At 40.4% G+C, this 18,564-nt stretch overlaps 2 protein-coding genes across 4 annotated transcripts in view; one reads left to right on the plus strand and one right to left on the minus strand.

Annotated features, from left to right (window-relative positions):
- Positions 1-3,286, minus strand: part of TBCK (TBC1 domain containing kinase) — a 268,364-nt gene extending 265,078 nt beyond the window's left edge. The window contains exon 1 of one of the 2 annotated variants that reach the window (XM_069094776.1): positions 2,954-3,286. The gene's annotated coding sequence lies outside the window, so the exon portion shown is untranslated. Of the gene's footprint in view, positions 1-2,858 lie in introns of both variants that reach the window. The other variant, XM_069094778.1, reaches the window with a different exon arrangement.
- Positions 3,287-3,430: 144 nt separating this feature from the next.
- The window catches only part of AIMP1 (aminoacyl tRNA synthetase complex interacting multifunctional protein 1), a 61,010-nt gene continuing 45,876 nt past the window's right edge, over positions 3,431-18,564 (plus strand). The window contains exon 1 of one of the 2 annotated variants that reach the window (XM_069094788.1): positions 3,431-3,579. In XM_069094788.1, the coding sequence (XP_068950889.1) occupies positions 3,578-3,579 (2 nt within the window). In that variant the 5' untranslated portion in view covers positions 3,431-3,577. The remainder of the gene's footprint in view (positions 3,580-18,564) is intronic. The other variant, XM_069094782.1, reaches the window with a different exon arrangement.

An 18,564-nucleotide genomic window follows, 5' to 3' on the forward strand; every position in this document is an offset into this window, starting at 1 on the left:
TAAGAGTACAAGTCATTCCCCAATTGATAAATGGTCAAAGGATATGAACAGGCAGTTTTCAGAGAAAAGACATTAAAGATATATATATATATACATATATATATATATATGTGTGTGTGTGTGTGTGTATACATATATATATATATATAAGCACATGAAGAAATGCTCTAAATCACTATTGATTAGAGAAATGCAAATCAAAACAACTCTGAGGTACCACATCTCACCAATAAGATTGGCTAAGATGACAAAACAGGAAAATGACAAATGCTGGAGAGGATGTGGGCAAATTGGAACACTAATGTATTGCTGGTGGAGTTGTGAACTGATCCAACCTTTCTGGAGAGCAATTTGGAATTATGCCAAAAAGGCTATAATTTCATACCCTTTGACCCAACAATACCACTTCTAGGGTCATATCCCAAAGAGATCATAGAAGTGGGAGAAAGACCCATACGTGCAAAAATATTTATAACAGCTCTTTTTGTGGTAGCAAAGAATTAGAAATTAAGGGGGTGCCCATCAATTGGGGAATGGCTGAACAAGTTGTGGTATATGCATGTTATGGAATACTATTGTGCTATAAGAAATAAGGAACAGGGGTGGCCAGGTAGCACATCGAGTAAGAGCACTGGCTCCAGTGTCGGGATGACCTGGATCAAATGCGGGCTCAGATACTCAGCACCACACCCAGAAATAACTGGCTGTGTAACCTTGAGCAAGTTACTTAACCCCGATTGCTTTAAAAAAAAAAAAAAGAAATAAGGAGCAGATGGACTTCATATTTACCTGGAGAGGCCTATACGAACTGATGATGAGTGAGTAGAGTAGAACCAGGAGAAATTTGTACACAACTACAGACACAACATATGTGTTATGACCAACTTTGATAGACTGGACTCTTCTCAGCAATGCAGTGATATAAGTCAATCCCAAAAGACTCATGATGGAGAGAGATGTCTACATCCAGAGAAAGAACTAGAAAGAACTGAGTTTGAATCTAGATTGAAGCAAACTACCTGATCTTTTTCTTTTTCTTGTTTGGTTTTATTTCCTTTTTACCATTTTTCATTCCATCTGATACAATCCATCTTTATAACCTGACTAATGTCTAATGTGAAAGTATTTACAGATCCTATACTTGAGTGCATGCTGCCAAGAGGGAGGAGGGGAGGGAGGACAGAATTTGAAACTCAAGGAATTGTGGAATTTTATTTTGTAAACTAAAAGTAAACAAACAAATTAATTTAAAAAAAATTTTTTTAAATAATTCTAGTGGTCAAATTACTTTCCAAGCAGAAAAGCTTTCACTACCTGACAGTTTTGCATATGGCTATAATTATGTTTATATATTAATTTGTCCTCCCCAAGAGAATAATATAGACCTCCAAAGGAAAAAAAAATAGATACATAGGCATAAATATGTTAGGGTGGCCAGTGGATTCAAACAAGAATGTAGCACAAGTGCAAGAAAGATGTTAAAAAAAAAAAAGGAGGTAGATAAGATTATGAATTTGTGAGAGAACATTAAACTAAGATGTGACCATGGAGATATGTTAGTTTTACTTTAAGAAAGGAACACAAACCAGCTGGTATTGATTTCACCTTATCAGTATCCCTCTCTACTCATACATCATACCTGTCCTCCATCAGGCCCAAATCAATTCTCATCTAGACTACTGTAATAGCTTTCTAGCTGGCCCCCCCCCCTGCCCCACCCCGCCCCCCCCTCCAGATTTATCTCCCTCCAAAGCATCCTCCACACAGCTGCCAAACTGATATTCTAAAAGTTCAGATCAAATAACCATGTCACTCCACCCTGCTCAAGAAACTTCCATTGCTCCCCATTTCCTCCAGGATAAAATGCAAACTGCTTGGCTGAGCTACACAGTCTCTAATCTGCCTTCCCAGGTTGATTACTTACAGTTCCTCTTAGAAGATATTCTATCTCCTGCATCCTCCATGCCTGTAAACGCTTTTCTTTCTCTCTCCCCTTCCCTTTCTCTCTTCCCCTCCTTCCCTCTATCCCTATTTCTGTCTCTTCCCTTCCTCCTGTCTCTGCTCCCCTCCCTGTGTCTGTCTCTTTCCCTCCCCTCCCTTTCTCGTCCTCTTCCCTACCCCATCAAGGTACCTCGCTTTCCTAAGCATCCAGTATTTACTGTTAAGTATGAACATGCTGTAACACAGTAGAATGGAAGCTCCTTGAGGGTACAGTACTTGACACATAGGAGATCCTTAAAAACACTTGACTGAACTTTCTCCAATTAACATAAGCCTTGAAACTTGCGTTTCTTTAGTTTTACTGGGCCTTTCTCTAAAAATCTGTCTTGACCCCATAATCACCAAGCCCTGTGAAGTTACCTCATGGCAGATGTCATTAAAAGCAGCATTCCCCCACTTTCTGCACAAATATGCACCGTACCCCAATGCCAAACAAGAGGGGAGAGCCGGGTGCACCCCGGTACAAAGTTTGAACCGAAAGGAGGTATTTCTGTAACGGAGGAAAAACGCTTCTTGACCAAGGGCTCGTTTAAGGGGTGCCAGGGGTCGTTCTGCTTCTGTGAGGTCCATAGAAGTGCAGAAAGATCAGGGAAAGGTGTACATTACCTGCCCTGTAGCTGGGGAGAGTGATGCAATGGAAAGGGCTCAGCAAGTGTTGGAATTTAGTTCCAATTCTGCCTGGGCGGTCTTGAGTCTATTACTAAACTCCTCGGGCCTCAGTTTCCTCTCCTGTAAAATACAGGGGGAGGAGGGGGGTCTGGATTAAGTGGCTTCTGGGGTCTGCTCCAGCTGGGAATCTAGGCTGCTAGCAATGGCTCTGGCTGGGGAAAAAGGGGGAGGAGGACAGTGATCTTGACCTGGAAGGATGGGGGAGGGTCTGCCCTTGACCCCTGACCTCTCCCACGTGGGTGACACAGGGCAGGACGCAAAGAAAGGGAAGAGCTCGGAGTACCTGCCGCGGGCTCAGGGGCTGCAGGCAGGCAGGTGGGCAAGCAGGCTGGGGGGACGCAGCTGCTCCGGCTCGGTTGCAGACGTGGGCCTCTGGGCGTCAAGTCCAAGTCCGGCGCGAACCGCCCCTCCCCCAGCTGCGCCGGGCCCACGTGCCAGATTCCGAACCCGGCCGGGAGCGCGAGAGCGTGCCTGGGCGCCTACCAGCTCTCTCTCTCCCTCCCTCCCTCCTTTTCTGACAGCTCAGGGGCGCCGGCCCCGCGACGTTCCTTTTCCTCTAACGTCATCGGTCGCGCGACTCACTTTCATTGAAAGACCTCCCCGGCAGCTGTCTATCTCAGAGCCTGCACGGTGGGGAGCCAAACTGTGAGGCGGAAGTTGGGGACCATTGTGTCGATATTTGGAAAGGTTTCTAGGAAAGATGAACTGGAGACACGCACAGAGATAGAGAGAAAGACAAAAGGAATGTCAGGTCTAAATTCGGAGGGGTCCCGCAGGCGTTTGGCTTAGACAGCCGTGCTTGGGGTCTTTTCTCTCCGCCCGTCGCGTAGTTCGCTCCCTCACTCAGTTCTTCTGCCGGCGGCTGCGGCGACGTTTGTGGCCGGGGCTCCTGGGCCTTATCTGGTTCATGTGAGTAGAAACCAGAGGACTTACCGGGCATAATGAGGGAGGTTGTGTGTCCTTCCGCCGGGGCGAGCCTGGCTCCGGGTCTTCTGGAGCCCCCGCGTGTGCGGGAGGCCAGGGGCCGGCCGGTGGTGCGAAGGGTCTTGGGGGCCCAAAGAAGTTTACGAATCGCGGCCTGTGTCCACGTAGAGAGCAGGCGTCCGGGGGGCGTCTTCCACGCGGGTTGTTCCCCATAAAATGGGGGCGGGGTGGGAGGCCCAGCGAGGAGGACACCCCCCCAATTATGCTAGCATATGCTTAGTGCTTAATAAAGCTTCCTTTTTTTTTTTTAATTAGTTGTTTGCGTTAACGAGCATTTTTCTCGCTTTCTCATTTTCCCCTTCCCCACAACCCCCGTTGAGAAGGAAAAAAAAAAACACCCTTGTACCAAATGTGCATATTCAAGCAAAACTAATTCCCACATACGCTCCTGTGTCTTGAGGCCACCTCTCTTGTCCGGACATGATTGTAGCATGTTTTCATCGTGGCATCATCCTGGTTGGTCATTGACCCGAATTCTTGAGTCTTTCAAAGTTGTTTTTATGATGTAGTTATTATTGTACACCTTGTCCCGGTTCTGCTCACTCTGTACATCAGTTCCCCAGGTTTCACCCAAGTAATCGTTTTCATTATTTCTTAAGGTTGTCGGAGTTGTTTATTGTTAGCGAATTGAGTAAGTGGGTAAGGTTTAGGGACTGGGGGGGCAAAGGTATTTGTACATTAGGTGTTGGCTAAGTGTTTTTTAATTTTTTGTTATTGGTTCTCCACCTCCCCCCCCCCCCCTTTGTATCTCTGCCATTTAACACAAAGCTTGGCAGGTATGTCTGAGACTTAATGCTTGTTGGTGTTTAGGCTGACTTGCCTTGCTAGACTTGCCCCAACTTTTCCTTTGGTCTAATAGGAAAACGTCTATGGTATGCTGATTTTCCTTCCTTTGTACAAATTATTGTAAGGTTTATGACTCTTTATGCTGATCTGTGTTTGAAGTTATGGAATGAAGGAAACACGAGAGGTTTACTTTTCTACTTGGACAAGAAATGACTTTCAGCCTTCTCTACTGAAAATGGCATTTCAGAATGTAGGAGTTTATAGTTGCATGACATAGACAGTTGCCACTTGGAACACTATTGTGTTTATTCCCTTTGCTACCATTACTACTCACACTTTATGTAAACATCATTAATTTTCATGTCCCTGTGATTTTTTTAAACTTTTTTTGAAACTTAAAACAGTTTTCTAAAGCAGAAATTCTCAACTTATTTAGTGTTCAGGAAAACAATGTAGGAACTTCAGCACAATGATATCCTGTTTGTGGCAGTAAGTTGGTTAAGAGCAGCAAGCTTTTGGAAGGGAATGAGAGGAAAAGAATTTGAGGGTGAGAAGGAAGATTGGAGAAAAGGGGGAAGTTGGGGGGGAAATGAACAAATATTAAAAATCTAGTGTCCAAAAAATGGCATCTAATATACATTTCTGCTAGTAAAATTAGGATAAAGACTGGACCTTTGATTTCATTCTGTGAGGAACTTCCAGGGGAATAAAGGGTCTGCACTTTTCCTGAAACTTAAAGTCTTGGATAATTGCTAACAGCAAGTAAAAGTCTTAAAAAGTTAGTGAAAGGTTAAATGACTTCCTCTAAGTCTGTCAGAGAAAAGTTGAATTCAAGTCTTCCTGACTCCAAGGTAACTAAACTCAATGGCAAACTGCCAGTAAAATAAGATGAATAAAAAGAATACTTCAGGGGCAGTTAGGTGGCACATTGAATAGAGCACTGGCCCTGGAATCAGGAGGACCTGAGTTCAAATCCGACCTCAGACACTTAACACTGACCTTGGCAAGTCACTTAACCCCAATTGCCCTGCCTTCCCCCCCCTCCAAAAAACAAAGAAATTAAAAAATAAAAAAGAATCCTTCTGTTTTGATGTGACCCCATGTTGGCCCTGAAAAGGTGGGGTGGAGGAGGGGCCACATTGGACTGGAAATCAGAAAAAAAAATTATTTATTGTAGTAAATAAACAGTAATGGGGTCACATTTGTATTTAGAAGACATTGAAGAGGTTGAATTTATCTTTTTACAAGTTTTTAGATCTGGTAAAAATCACTTGGGGCAGCTAGGTGGTGCTGTGGTTAGAATACCAGACCTGGAGTCAGACTTGTTCAAATCCAGCCTCAGACACTACCTGTATGACCATGGGCGAGTTACTTAACCTTGTTTGCCCCAGTTTCCTCATCTGTAAAATAAGCTGGAGAAGAAAATTACCAAGGAAACCCCAAAGGAGTCACGAAGACTCTGACACGGTCAAAAATGACTACACAACAAAAAAAAAGTTTTAGCTAAGATTAGCTAAGAGATTGCTAGTACTAAGTTCCTTCATCTAGTTTCAAACCACTTGAGGCCTGATTTTGAGGCTAAGGTCAAGGGGGAGGGCACTCCAAGCCTCAGGAGCCATTTGGCCAAAGACAGAGATGAGATAGGACAGAATCAAGTTGTATGTGGGTGACAAAGCCAAGTGGAATGAATGAATGAAAAAGCATATTGAGTGCCTTTTCTGGATCAAAATAAGTGAAAAAGAAGTAATATGAAATCAGACTGGAAAAATCTGTTAGAGCTAGATTATGAAAGACTTAAATACAGAACAAAAGAGTTTGTATTTTATCCTGGAGGCTGTTGGGAGCCATTGAAGCTTTTTGTACATGGGAGTCAAGGGAGAACAGTTAAACTATTAGAATAACACAGCAAAAGTGATGAAGGCCAGAGCTTTGGTGATCAGTTAGTAAGAACCCGATAAGTTCTGGGACTACAAAAAAAGGCAGAAGTTAAGCCCTTGCCCTTGGAGCACAAAATCTAACAGGAGACATTGTGCAAACAACTATGTGCAAAAAAACTACATGCAGAATAAATAGGAAATAATGATCAAAGGGAAGGCACTATGCCATTTCACTTGGTGATCTTATCAACTTCCATTAATTTAATTACCATCTCTATGCTTATAATAAAACATTCCCATTTACCCATCATGTTCAGACTTCCATGCTACCCTCCAATCTCATTTCCACCTGCCTTTCAGACATCTTGAACTGGATTTTACTTAGACCTTTTAGACTTGACGTGTCTAAAACTAAAGTCATTATGTTTCCTCCTAAATCTTCCCTAAATCCCTAACCTCCCTATTACTATCTAGGACAATACTATCCTCAGTCCATCAGACTTTCAGCCTAGGTGTGATCTTCCATTCCTGTAGGAAAAGCTTCCTGTAGAAGGCAAAATTTTAGCTAAGACTTGAAAAGGAAGCTAGGAGGCAGACATGAGGAGGAAGAACATTCCAAGTTTGAGATACAGCCAGTGAAAATGCCTGGAACCAAGAGATGAGAATATCTTGTGAGTGGAGAGCACTCATTGATTATGAAGCATAAAAGAGGAAAGAAAAGAAGATTAATACATGTCATAGTGACTTCTAACTTATTTATTAGTGCATATGTCTTTTTTTTTTTTTTTTAATAGTTGTCAAGTGGTTTTAGCAGTTGTTTAGGAGAGATACCCTTAACAGAAATTGGGAAGTTAGGGAGAGGAATAAGTTTGTGGAGAACAGTACTAATGCATTTGAGATACATGAAGGCCATGGAGTTGGTGTCTACCAGACAACTGGTGATGCAGGACTGGAACCTAGGGAATAGGGGGCTATATATGTATTTTGGGGACTTGGATCTATGGGAACTAAGTTTACCAAGAGGGAATGTAGAGACCTCAGAGTAGAACTTCTGAGATATGTGTTCCCATACATACTGGAGGAGTTGGCAGAGGTGGAGATGGAATGTGGATTATGATCCAGCAAAGGAGACTAAGAAGGAATAGTCAGATAAGTCAGAGAAGTAGCCGAGACCAGTATTAGGGGGAAATGAAGAGGGGGAAGGGTCTGCAGTGTCAAAAACTTCAGATGGAGAAAAGATAAAAGCCTTTCTCCATCCAGCCTAGGACACTAAGCCCATGAGCTTTGGGGATAACAGTCTAAGAACACCCTGCCTCTATCCCATCCCCCTCAATAATCATCTCTGGAATCAATCTTTATAGACTTGAAGCCTAACAACTGCTTTAGCAAGTCCCACAGTCCTGGCACCATCAATTGCTTCAACAGCAGAAATGGACGTGGTTAGTTGTTTTTAATCAGTGGGAATGATGTTTAAGAAGATACATTATCATCAACTTTGCTACTGTCCTCTAAGGGATCTGTGGGATCCTTTCTATCTGACTTGTACCTGAAACCTCAAATATAATATCTCCTCCATTAGGATGTGGATTCCTTGAGTGCATAAATTGTCTCTTATTTTCTCTTTCTATTCCTAGCCCTTAGCATAGTATTTTGTGCTTAGTACATGCTTAATAATTTTTTTTCATTCATTCATACTTATTTTAGCAGTTTAGAGATCTCTTATAGCTAGAGGTCCTCCAGATGTTCTTGTTTTCTAATGACATCTTGATGATTGTACCAAACTAGTAAATATTGCAAAACAACCTAAATGAGAAAATGGTTGTTTAAAAGAATTGGTCTATTTGTCCACACAGGAAAAATCAAGTGGATTAAGAATTCCTTTTGTCTATACTTTGATATCCATGTTGAATGAATAACTAAAGAGTTCACCTGTCTGAGCATATGTTTTTATACAAATGCATGTGTGTTATTGATATGTGCATTTTTATATATACACATATGTTACATGTTCAATTGGAAATCTTTTGAAAATAATCAGACATCAAAATTAGAGGTTTAATTTCTCTTAAAGGCTTGGATAGACACTACAAATAGACAATGAGAGCATCACCCAGAAAAAAAAAAATGGAGAAATATCCAGTAGGTGTTGTGAGGCGGAAATACATTTAGAAATAAAGTAGAAATACATTAGAAATAAAGAAAATACTGGAGAGGTGGTATAAGAAATGCTGTCGAAGAAACATGGTACAAAATGGAGGGCTGGTGATATGACGAATGCTAGGCCTAGCAGACCAGGTGTTTCGTTGGTATCATTGCTGTTGTGAGGGACACAGGCCGGCCTGTACCAAACTGGCAAGGGGATGTGGACAGGAATCATGCACAGTTCGCAGATGTGGATGGTCTGTGAGCTGCATTGTTGGATGAAGTATCAGTGAGATCTAGAGAGCAGTCAGAATGTTGCTGGTTATGTGGAAGCTGTTGGAGTCCCTGCCATCAAAGTAGCTATTGTCTCTTTAAGGATAAAGGCTAAGGTATGTAGAAGATGTAAAGAGGATATTCCCTTTGTTTTTCTGAGAGAGGGAAAGAGAGAGAGAGATGGAAGCACTATTTAGGTAAGTTCTAAATGGATACTAGACATAAAGGATGACAGTAAGCAAATTAGAGGAGCAAAGAAAAAATGATCTTTTGGATTAATGGATAAAACAAAAATTCGTGACTAAAAATGTGATAAAGAGAAACATAGAAGATAAAGCAGACACTTTTGATTATATGAAATTAAAATATTTTTGCACTATCCCAAAGAGAACAAGTGGGAGGAGAACCCATGTGTACAGAAATATTTATGGCAGCTCTTTTTGTGGTGACAAAGAAGTGGAAATCAAGGGGATGCCCATGAATTGGGGAATGGCTAAACAAGTTGTGGTATATGAATGTAATGGAATACTATTGTGCTGTAAGAAATGAGGAGCAGACAGACTTCATAATAACCCAGAGAGTCTTATATAAACTGATGCTGAGTGAGAGGAGCAGAACCAGGAGGACTTTGTACACAATTACGGACACATCATATCTGTGATGACTGACTGACTTTGATAGACTGGGCCCCTCACAGCAATCCAAGACAACCCCAAAAGACTCATGATGGAATGGGATATCCACATCCAGACAAAAGAGCTGCAGACTCTGAATGCAGAGTGAAGCAGATGACTTGCTCTGTCCCTTTTGTGTTTCATTTTGTTTTGTTCCTTTTTTCTTGTTTACTCCATTGGTTATAACTCTTCTTTACAACTTGACTAATGTTTAATGCAAAGGTATTTGTGGAACCTATATCGAATTGCATGCCACCTGGGGGGGTATGGAGAAAATTTGGAACTCACAGGATTATGGAATTGAATGTTGTAAACTAAAAATAAATTTAAAAAAAACCCATGTTTTTGCACAACTGATACATTTAAAATTAGAAGGGAAACATGACCTAGAAAAAAATGTTTAGGGGGCAGAGTAGAAGCAGGACCTCCCCGCTGCTCCAGCTTCCACCTTCCCCAGTCAATATGAAAAGGGGACTCTAAACAAACTTTGGAGCTGCAGAACCCACAAAATGACACAGAGAAGATAACTTCCCACTGAGGGCAGGCTGGCAGGAATCGAACAGCACAGCCTCTGGGAGCCAAGCCCAGCCCCACACCAAGGCTTTGGCCCCAGGGGCCTGACCAGCCCCGGGCTTAGGGACTCCAGATCAGCAGCAGCTGTGGCCCTTTCCAGATTTATCAACACATATATGGGAAGGACAAAGTGAGAGATCAGTTCAGTCTGGACTTTGGGACCCAGTAAGTGGGACTGCATGGCTTTTGCCCCCGAGGCAAGAAGGCTCTGAGATGCAGGCTCAGCTAGCCAGCGCTGCATGGAAGCTTCAGCACCTGGCCTGCAGAGTGTAGAGGGACCAAGCACCAGTCTGAGGGGTAATCGCTCTTGCTTTAACCTGCTTGGATCTGGATTGCAATCTAGGGTGGAGGTCCTGGGGTGTGTCTCCAGCCTGCCAGAGCATGTGGAGACCTCAGAGAGGGCACCCATCTAATACCTCCGGCAGCTGAGAAAACCCGCATTTGGGATGAAAGCTCCCCTGTCTGGTGGCAGAGTCTTACTGTGGCAAAAAGCCCAGGGGTCAAGGGACTGAGGGGCGACATGACCAGGCAAAGGAAACAAAGCAGACAGAAGACTCCTATTTTGGGGCAAAAAGGAGCAAAGCATGGAAAAGGAGGAAGACAGTGAAGTCAGAATTACTGCACCAAAAGTTTCAAAGGAAAATACGAGCTGGTTACAGGCCATAGAGGACCTTAAGAAGCAGATAAGAGAAGTGGAGGAAAAATTGGAGACAGAAATGAGAACAATGCAAGAAAATTACTAAATGAGAGTCAACAGCCTGACTGAGGAAAATCACAGCTTAAAAAATAGACTAACTCAAATGGCAAAAGAGGCTCAAAAAGGCAATGAGGAGAAGAATACCTTAAAAAGCCAAATTTGCCAGATGGAAAAAAAATCTCAAAAGCTCAATGAGGAAGAATCATTGCTTCAGAATTAGATTGGAGTAAATGGAAGCTAATGACTTTATGAGAAATCAAGATGCCGTTAAACAGATCCAAACAAATGAAAGAATAGAAGGCAATGTGAAATATCTCGTGGGCAAAACCACTGACCTGGACAATAGATCCAGGAGAGATAATTTAAAAATTATTGGACTACCTGAAAGCCATGATCAAAGTAAGAACCTAGAAATCATCCTCCAAGAAATTCTCAAAGAAAACTGCCCTGATGTTTTAGAACCAGAGGGCAAAATAGAGGTTGAAAGAATCCACCGAACACCTCCTGAAAAAGATCCCAAAAAGAAAACTCCTAGGAATATTATAGCCAGGTTCAGGAATTCCCAGATTAAGGAGAGATTATTACAAGCAAGTGGAAACACAATCAGGATAACTCAGGATCTGGCAGCTTCTACACTGAGGGATCGAAGGGCTTGGAATATAATATTCTGGAGGTCAAAGGAGGTGGGATTAAAACCAAGAGTCACCTACCCAGCAAAACAAAGTATCATATTTCAGGGGAAAATATTCAGTGGAATAGAGGACTTTCAAGTATTCTTGCTGAAAAAACCAGAGTTGAATAGAAAATGTGACGTTCAGATACGAGAAGCATGAGAAGGTAAATAGGGAAAAGACATCATAAGGAACTTACCAAAGTTGAACTATTAACATTCCTACATAGAAAAACAATAATTGTAACTTATGAAACTTTTCTCAGTAGTTGAAGGGAATAGAATATATGTGTGTGCACATATGAGGGTATATGGGCATATGAATACATATGTGAATGTGTGTATATGTTTACAGGTATACATAGAGGGCACAGGACCAATTTAATAGGAAGGGATGATACTTAAAAGGTGAAATTAAGAGGTGAGAGAGGAATATAATGAGAGGAGATGGGGAGAGACAGAATGGGGTAAACTGTCTCATGTAGAAGAGGCAAAGGAAAATGGTTACAATGGAGGGGAAGAATAGGAAGGGAATAGGTCAAACTTATTCTCATTGAATTTAGCTCAGGGAGGGAATGAAATACACACTAAATAGGGTATCTCACCCTACAGGAGAGTAGCGGGGGAAGGGGATAAGAGGGGGGATGATGGAAGGGAAGGGAGGTTGGAAGCACCCACTTTTGAAAAGGGACAGGATCAAAGTAGAGAATAGAACAAGTGGGAGGTGGGATAGGAGGGAGGGAAATATAGTCAGTCTTTTACAATATATCTGCTATGTTATTGTTTTGCATTAGCCACACATGTACAACCTATACTGAACTGCTTATCTTCCCAGTAAGGGTGGTTGACAAGGGAGGAAGGGAATGAATCTGGAATTCAAATTTTAAAATCAAATATTCAAATATATATACTATTATTAATACTATTTTACAGGTAATTGGGAAATAAGATATACAGGCACTGAGGCATAGAGATCCACTGGAAAAGTCGAAAGGGGTATGGGAGAAAATATGGGAGAGAGCAGATTGGAGGAGGGGGATGTCCTGTGGGACTGCTATTTTGGGGGGCTGGGTAGGGGAAAAACTAGGAGAAAATTTGTAACTCAAAATCTGTCAGAAATGAATGATGTAGATCAGAAGTTAATAAAGCATTTGAAAAAAATAAAAAAAATATTTGCATCAGGTTTCTCTGATAATCAGTAAATATGAATAGGTGGTTTTCAAAGAAAAAAATCTTGGTAATCAGATAGCCATATAAAAAATGCTTCAAATAATTAATGATTAGAAAAATGCAAGTTAAAACAACAGGTTTCACCCCATACTTAACTAAATTGGCAAAGGTGATTGCAGAGTAAAAAGCTGTGTTGGTGGAGCTATGATTTGATCCAGCTGTTCTAGATGCAGTGTACCTACCCTAATCCCTACTTGAGGGGTACATTGATAGACCTATAGCTGGACCTATAGCCTCAAAGAAATCAAAGAGGATAAGGACCTATATGTACAAGTATATTTATAGCAAGTTTCTTTGAAGTGACCATCTACAGTTCCAGAAGACTGAAAGTTCAGCATGCTGCCCACCTTTGACAGGTGATGGACTTGGATGTAGAGCAAGATGTGTTTTTAGATACAGCCAATATAGCAGTTTGTTTTCCTTCACAATGTATATTCAAAGAATTATTTTTATTTCATATATTTTTATAATGAGGGGATGGGTAAGAAGGTGTGGAGCCAGGGGTAGGGTGGCAAAAAAAAAAAAAAAAGGAAAAGAGTTTCATGGAGGCGATCAAAGAAGGCCAGAAAGATATGTCAATAAGCAGAACAGCTATAGGTTTTTATGACTTTTCTCCGTTCTTTTCACTGGCTGTCCACCATGACTAGAATTATTATTAGCCTTAGTCTCCTGGCTCCATTTAAGACTCAGCACAAATCTCACCTTCTGCAAGAGGCGTTTCCTCATCAGTCAGTTCCCTGTCTCCTCTTTCCTCTGAGGTGACCCCTCATTTTCACTCTTTATATCTTGCGTGTACATAGTTGTTCTCTGGTTGTCTCTCCTCCTCCCCCCGGGAGGATGTTAGTTCCTTGAGGGCAAACGTAGTGTTTCATCTTTCTTTGTCTCCCTAGCACTTAGCACATTGCCTGGAACTTAGTAAATACTTAATAAATGCTTGTTGATATTGATGAAACTTGTAAATAGTAGAGAGCTGTGGTTTTATGAATATTCCTCTTTTTCTGTTCTGCTGTGTACATGGAAATGCCGATTTTATTTGGTTTTTAAGTTCAGAATAAAAATAAATTTTAAGAAGAAAATGGAAAAGCACTGTGTTTGGAGTCAGAGGACTAGGGTTCAAATCTTGGTGCTTCTATTTACTACCAGTGTGTTCTGGATCAAGTTATTTATCCTGGTCCTCATTCTCTCATCTGTAAAATGAGGAGTTTGGACCTCTGAGGTCCTTCCCCTCTCTTTTCTGTAATCCTTTTGAGATACATAGCTATAGAACAAATAGAAAATAAATACAAGTTTAGGGAAGTAAGACATTAGCAGCTAGGGTGGTGCTTGATCTAAATCTTAAATATAGAAAAAGATTCTGTGACATAAAGTTGAGGAAGTAATGCATTCCAGGATTGGGGAATAGCAAGAAGACTGGTTTGACTGAACTTAGAGAGTGAGGGAAGGCAAGTAATGTGTACTGAAACTGAAAAGGTAGTCTAGGGCCACTTTGTGAAAGACTTAAAAAGAGCAAAACGAGGGTATACTTGATACTGCAGGCAATATGGGAACCACTAGAATTTGAGTGGGTAAGTGATATGGTCAGATTTAGGCCTTAGGACAATCACTAGCTGCTATATGGAGGATGCATTGGAAACTATTGGTATAGTAGGAAACCAGTGTTAGAAACCTTAAGTAAATGGTGACTGTGAATAAACAGAAGAAAATTTAGGAGGGATGATACGGAGGTAGAAAAAGGCATGATTTGGCCGCAGCATGACTGAATCTGGGAGGTTACAGAGGGTGATGAATCCAGGATAATCCTGAGGTATTGTAAACCTGAAAGAATGACAGTGCCATTGACAGAAGTGGGGAAGTTTAGAAAAATAGTGAGTTTTCTTGAGAAATATAATGAGTTCTTCTTTGAACATGTTAACTTTGAAATATTCAGCAGAGAGTATTGTGGGACTAGGAGGTCATCCGCATGAGTGGGAGCTGTTGAGGTCACCAAATCGAAAAATAATGTGGGCTATGTTTCAGGTTTTATATGTATCAGTTTTGTCTCTCATCTTGCTCCCTCCCCGTGTAATTATTGGCCATCATCATTAGTAGTGTCATGGGATATGAAAGAAAATCCAATATGAACAGTTTTGGTTTATAATTTACTTTTTTCCCCAGTTATTTGGGGAGGGGGAATCTATTCAGGCCATCTGAATCCTTGAGGACAGTAATTATCATTCTAGTCTCCTTTCTCACTTTGCTTCCTTGCCCTTTACCTGTCTCTATCTAGTGCCTTGCATATGGTTCACTTTTAGTGTTCGTTGAATTCATTTGACCTTTAAGATTCTCACCTCCATATACTGAGGTGTGGTTGGAACTTGTAACAAATAAGTGGAAAAACTTTTAAACTAAATGCTGAAATGGACGTTCTCCTTGTTTTTCTGTGTGTTGTGGTTGGAGAAAAGAGCCCTAAGCAGATCAGTCATAAGACCTCGTTCTGGCATGCACAGGTTTTGCAGTCACGGGAGAGTTAGTTATCCTTTGATTCTGTTTGCTGGAACATGGAGATAACAAAACTTATACTACCTACTTTATACAGGTGTCACAAAGAAAGCAGTTTGCAGACTATAAAGTACACTATAATCTGAGTTGTTTGTGTGCCGTGTTTTAGTTTTGAGTTCTGTAGATAGAGTGCTTGATGGTTTCCAGAGTACTTTACTACCTTCCTTTGTCTTTAAACCTCACAACACCTCAGAAGAGGGCTGCCCATACATATGGCTATCCCTAGATACGGTTCATTATTTTTAAGAAGGGTTATGTTCCAGATATTAAGACATTCTGCCACGTAGCCACATAAGATGTTTTTTTCTCATATGAGTCGCACTTTCATGAGTATTAACTCATTACAACTCTCAGAGGTGAGAAAGCCAGGTATTCCAATATAAGAGATGAGGAAACTGAGAATCAGAGTATTCATCACCCTCTCTGACCTCCCAGATTCAGTCATGTGGTAGATAAATCATGCCGTTTTTACCTCTACACCATCTTTCCTGTTTCCTTCTGTTTTTTCATAGTCACCATTAAGGTCACCCTCATTGGTTTCCTACTATATCAATAATCTCCATTTCATTTTCCATGCAGCAGCCAATGATTGTCCTAAAGCCTAAATCAGAGAGATTTATCTAATTTGAAATTAGATAAATTCTAAAGATTAATGTCAGAACTAGGTCAGGAATATAGGTCTCCTACTTCCTAGACTAATGTTTGGTACATTATATATAAACTTCCTGCCTCCAGAAAGAACTTGATTAGAACCAAAGGTCATTAAAAAAAAAAAATAGAAGAAAATATAGTAGGAAAAGGTGAAGGGTTAGAAAATAGTCTGGTTGAAGGGGAAAAGTTGATTATTGCATTCTTTTAGTTTAGGGTCTAATTAGGACACATCACCTTACCCTTTCTGCCCCTCCTTCCCTCCATTAAATCAATTCCAGTGGCTTCTTACTATTTCCTAGATCAAATCTTGTTTGACTTTTAGAGCCATTCATAACCTGACCCTTTTCTGTTTTTACAGTCTTGTACTAAGGTGTAAGGGGAGTAAGCTCTCCCTCTGTTATCCTGTGATGCTGGCCTCCTTTCTATCCCTCACGCAGGGGACTGCCTTGCATTCTCACTAGTTTCCTTCCTCAATTCTGTCTCCAGGTTTCTTGACTTCCTTTAGATCTCAGCTAAAATACCACCTACATGAAGTCTTGCCTGGTTCCCCTTGATGTTAGTCTTCTCTGTCTATAGCTTGTTTGTTTGCATGTAGTCTCCCCTCATTAAACTGTGCTCAGCTTAGCACAGCACCTGGCATATGTTGCTTAATAAATGCTCTTGATTGACTTAATTAACTCTTCTAATTTCTTTAATAATGAAAGTACACTCACCTTTCCCTGGTAGCTACTCCTGACTTATGATCATTTTAAAATATAGGAAACTTAAAAATGTGAATCTTTTCCTGTCATACATTCCTGACCCCCTTTCTTAGATGCATCTTTTACTTAAAATAAGACTACTTTAAAGTAAAAATAAGATCTACTTCTGATGGAGCTGAATAATCTCAGAGGTTCCAGACCCAGAATTTCAGGATTTCTTAGTGAGGAAACTCCCTTTACCAACAATACTGATCTTCCTGTCTTAGTTGCATAAAGCAGCGCTAAGAGGGTAAATGACTTCCAAGGGTCGTATAGATAGTATATAGGAGAAATACAGCTCAAGTCCAAGTATTTATGACTGTATGGTCACCTCCCTAGCCATTTGACATCTCTTACTCGTATTTTATATTTCATTTAACTAGGATTTAATTACAATGGAATCCCAGGTCTGCATAATTTCAGACGTTTAATAATGGTTCTTCATCATATGACTTGGAAAGAATTTCCCTGTAGTAAGTTTTCTTCCAACATGTGTAAATATGTTGTAAACCATGTGTCTCTTCTATTTTGAGTTTTATACTTTACTTAAAGCTTCCTTTTTTCTGTTTTGCTTTGCCAGCAACTTTTAAATGAGCTTTGAAGGCAATTTTATTTGGTCTTATATTACCTAGAAATCTTTATTCCATGGGATTATCACTGCATTACATATTAGACTGTAGTTGATAATGACCCATCAGCATTCTTGGTTTAGAACTCAAAAGTAAAATGCAAAAGGATGGTTGTAGAATAGTTGTTTTCTTCTTTCTGTCTTTTTCTTTCCTCCTTTCTCTCTTTTTCTCCTCTTCCCTCCCCTCCTCCCTTCCTCTTCTGTCCCCTCCTCTCTTTCTGCAAGAGCCATATAGAGGTGGGTAAGTATCGTGTTTTACAGTTTGTTCAGTGCTCTCAGTTGGAATAGGTGTGCCTAGGATTAGTAAGGCAAAAAATTGGTGTATTTTGTGCTCAGTAAATCTGGGATAGAACTCTTGATTTGACAAGAATTGCTGCAAAAACTGTAAAGCGATATTACAAAAACTAGGTCAAGTCTAACATCTTAGACTATACGCCACAATAAGTGGTAGGTGATTTGAATATTAAAGGTAATAGTGATTAAAAATTTTTAGAAAAAATAGGTCATATATTTAGCTAAAGGATGAATAGTTAGCAGGGGACAAAGGCAATCACAAAAGATAAAATAGAAAATTTTAATTAAACCTACCAGTTGCCATTTCTAAATCATACTGACCACCTGATCTCTAGTTATCATCTTCAATCTTCTAATCTCCTTCCTGCCAGAACCTTGAGTTTTGCCTATGGGATGCACCTTAAACTCTCATTGGCGAATTGTTGCCTTAACTTTCTTTTTAAATCATATTTAAAGATCAGTTTTTAAGCAGTTTATAGTGTACCCCAGATGATAAAATAGCTTCTATTGTTTCTCCATTTATTTTTGATAAAATACTTTCCACTATCCTTAACTCCTGCTTCCTGTATTTTGTCCCATAAAGTACTGTATTACCCCCTCACTCTTCTTTAACCTAATCGTTTTCTTTTGAATAAAATATTCCCATCCTGAGCTATTTTTCAGTCATGGATTTCATCCCACCAAATTTCTGATACCTTTGAGGTTGTGCATTTCTTTGCAGACATTTGGGGCTATGGGTTTTGTAAGTTTATGAAGTGGTAATAGTTATTTTAATTTGAGAGGGGAATGTAATTTGTAAAGTAATCTATGACTTCATCACTACCCAGAAAATTTTTGCCATTTCTTTTTTCTATATGTTGCTTTCTTGGACTCTAAATGTTTTACTTAATAGTGGCAGGGTCACTTAACGTGTAAAAGTGATTTTTAAAAGAGAATTTAGCGACCTGGTTTTTCTTCTGACTATCTGTGTAATACCAAACTATTTTTTTAAACAAATAATTCAGCTGTAAAACAGTTATGGGGGAGAGGGGTGATTTTTTTTTTTTTTCCATTCAGTATTAATGTCAAAATATGTTTGAAAAATGACGCCGCTTGGTGTCACAGTGGCTAGTTCTGACCTGGAGTCAGTATTTTGCT

This window comes from Petaurus breviceps, unplaced genomic scaffold, assembly GCF_028583685.1.
Source record: "Petaurus breviceps papuanus isolate PSGF00001 unplaced genomic scaffold, PetGlider_PUasm1.0 126, whole genome shotgun sequence".
NCBI classification, from domain to species: domain Eukaryota; kingdom Metazoa; phylum Chordata; class Mammalia; order Diprotodontia; family Petauridae; genus Petaurus; species Petaurus breviceps.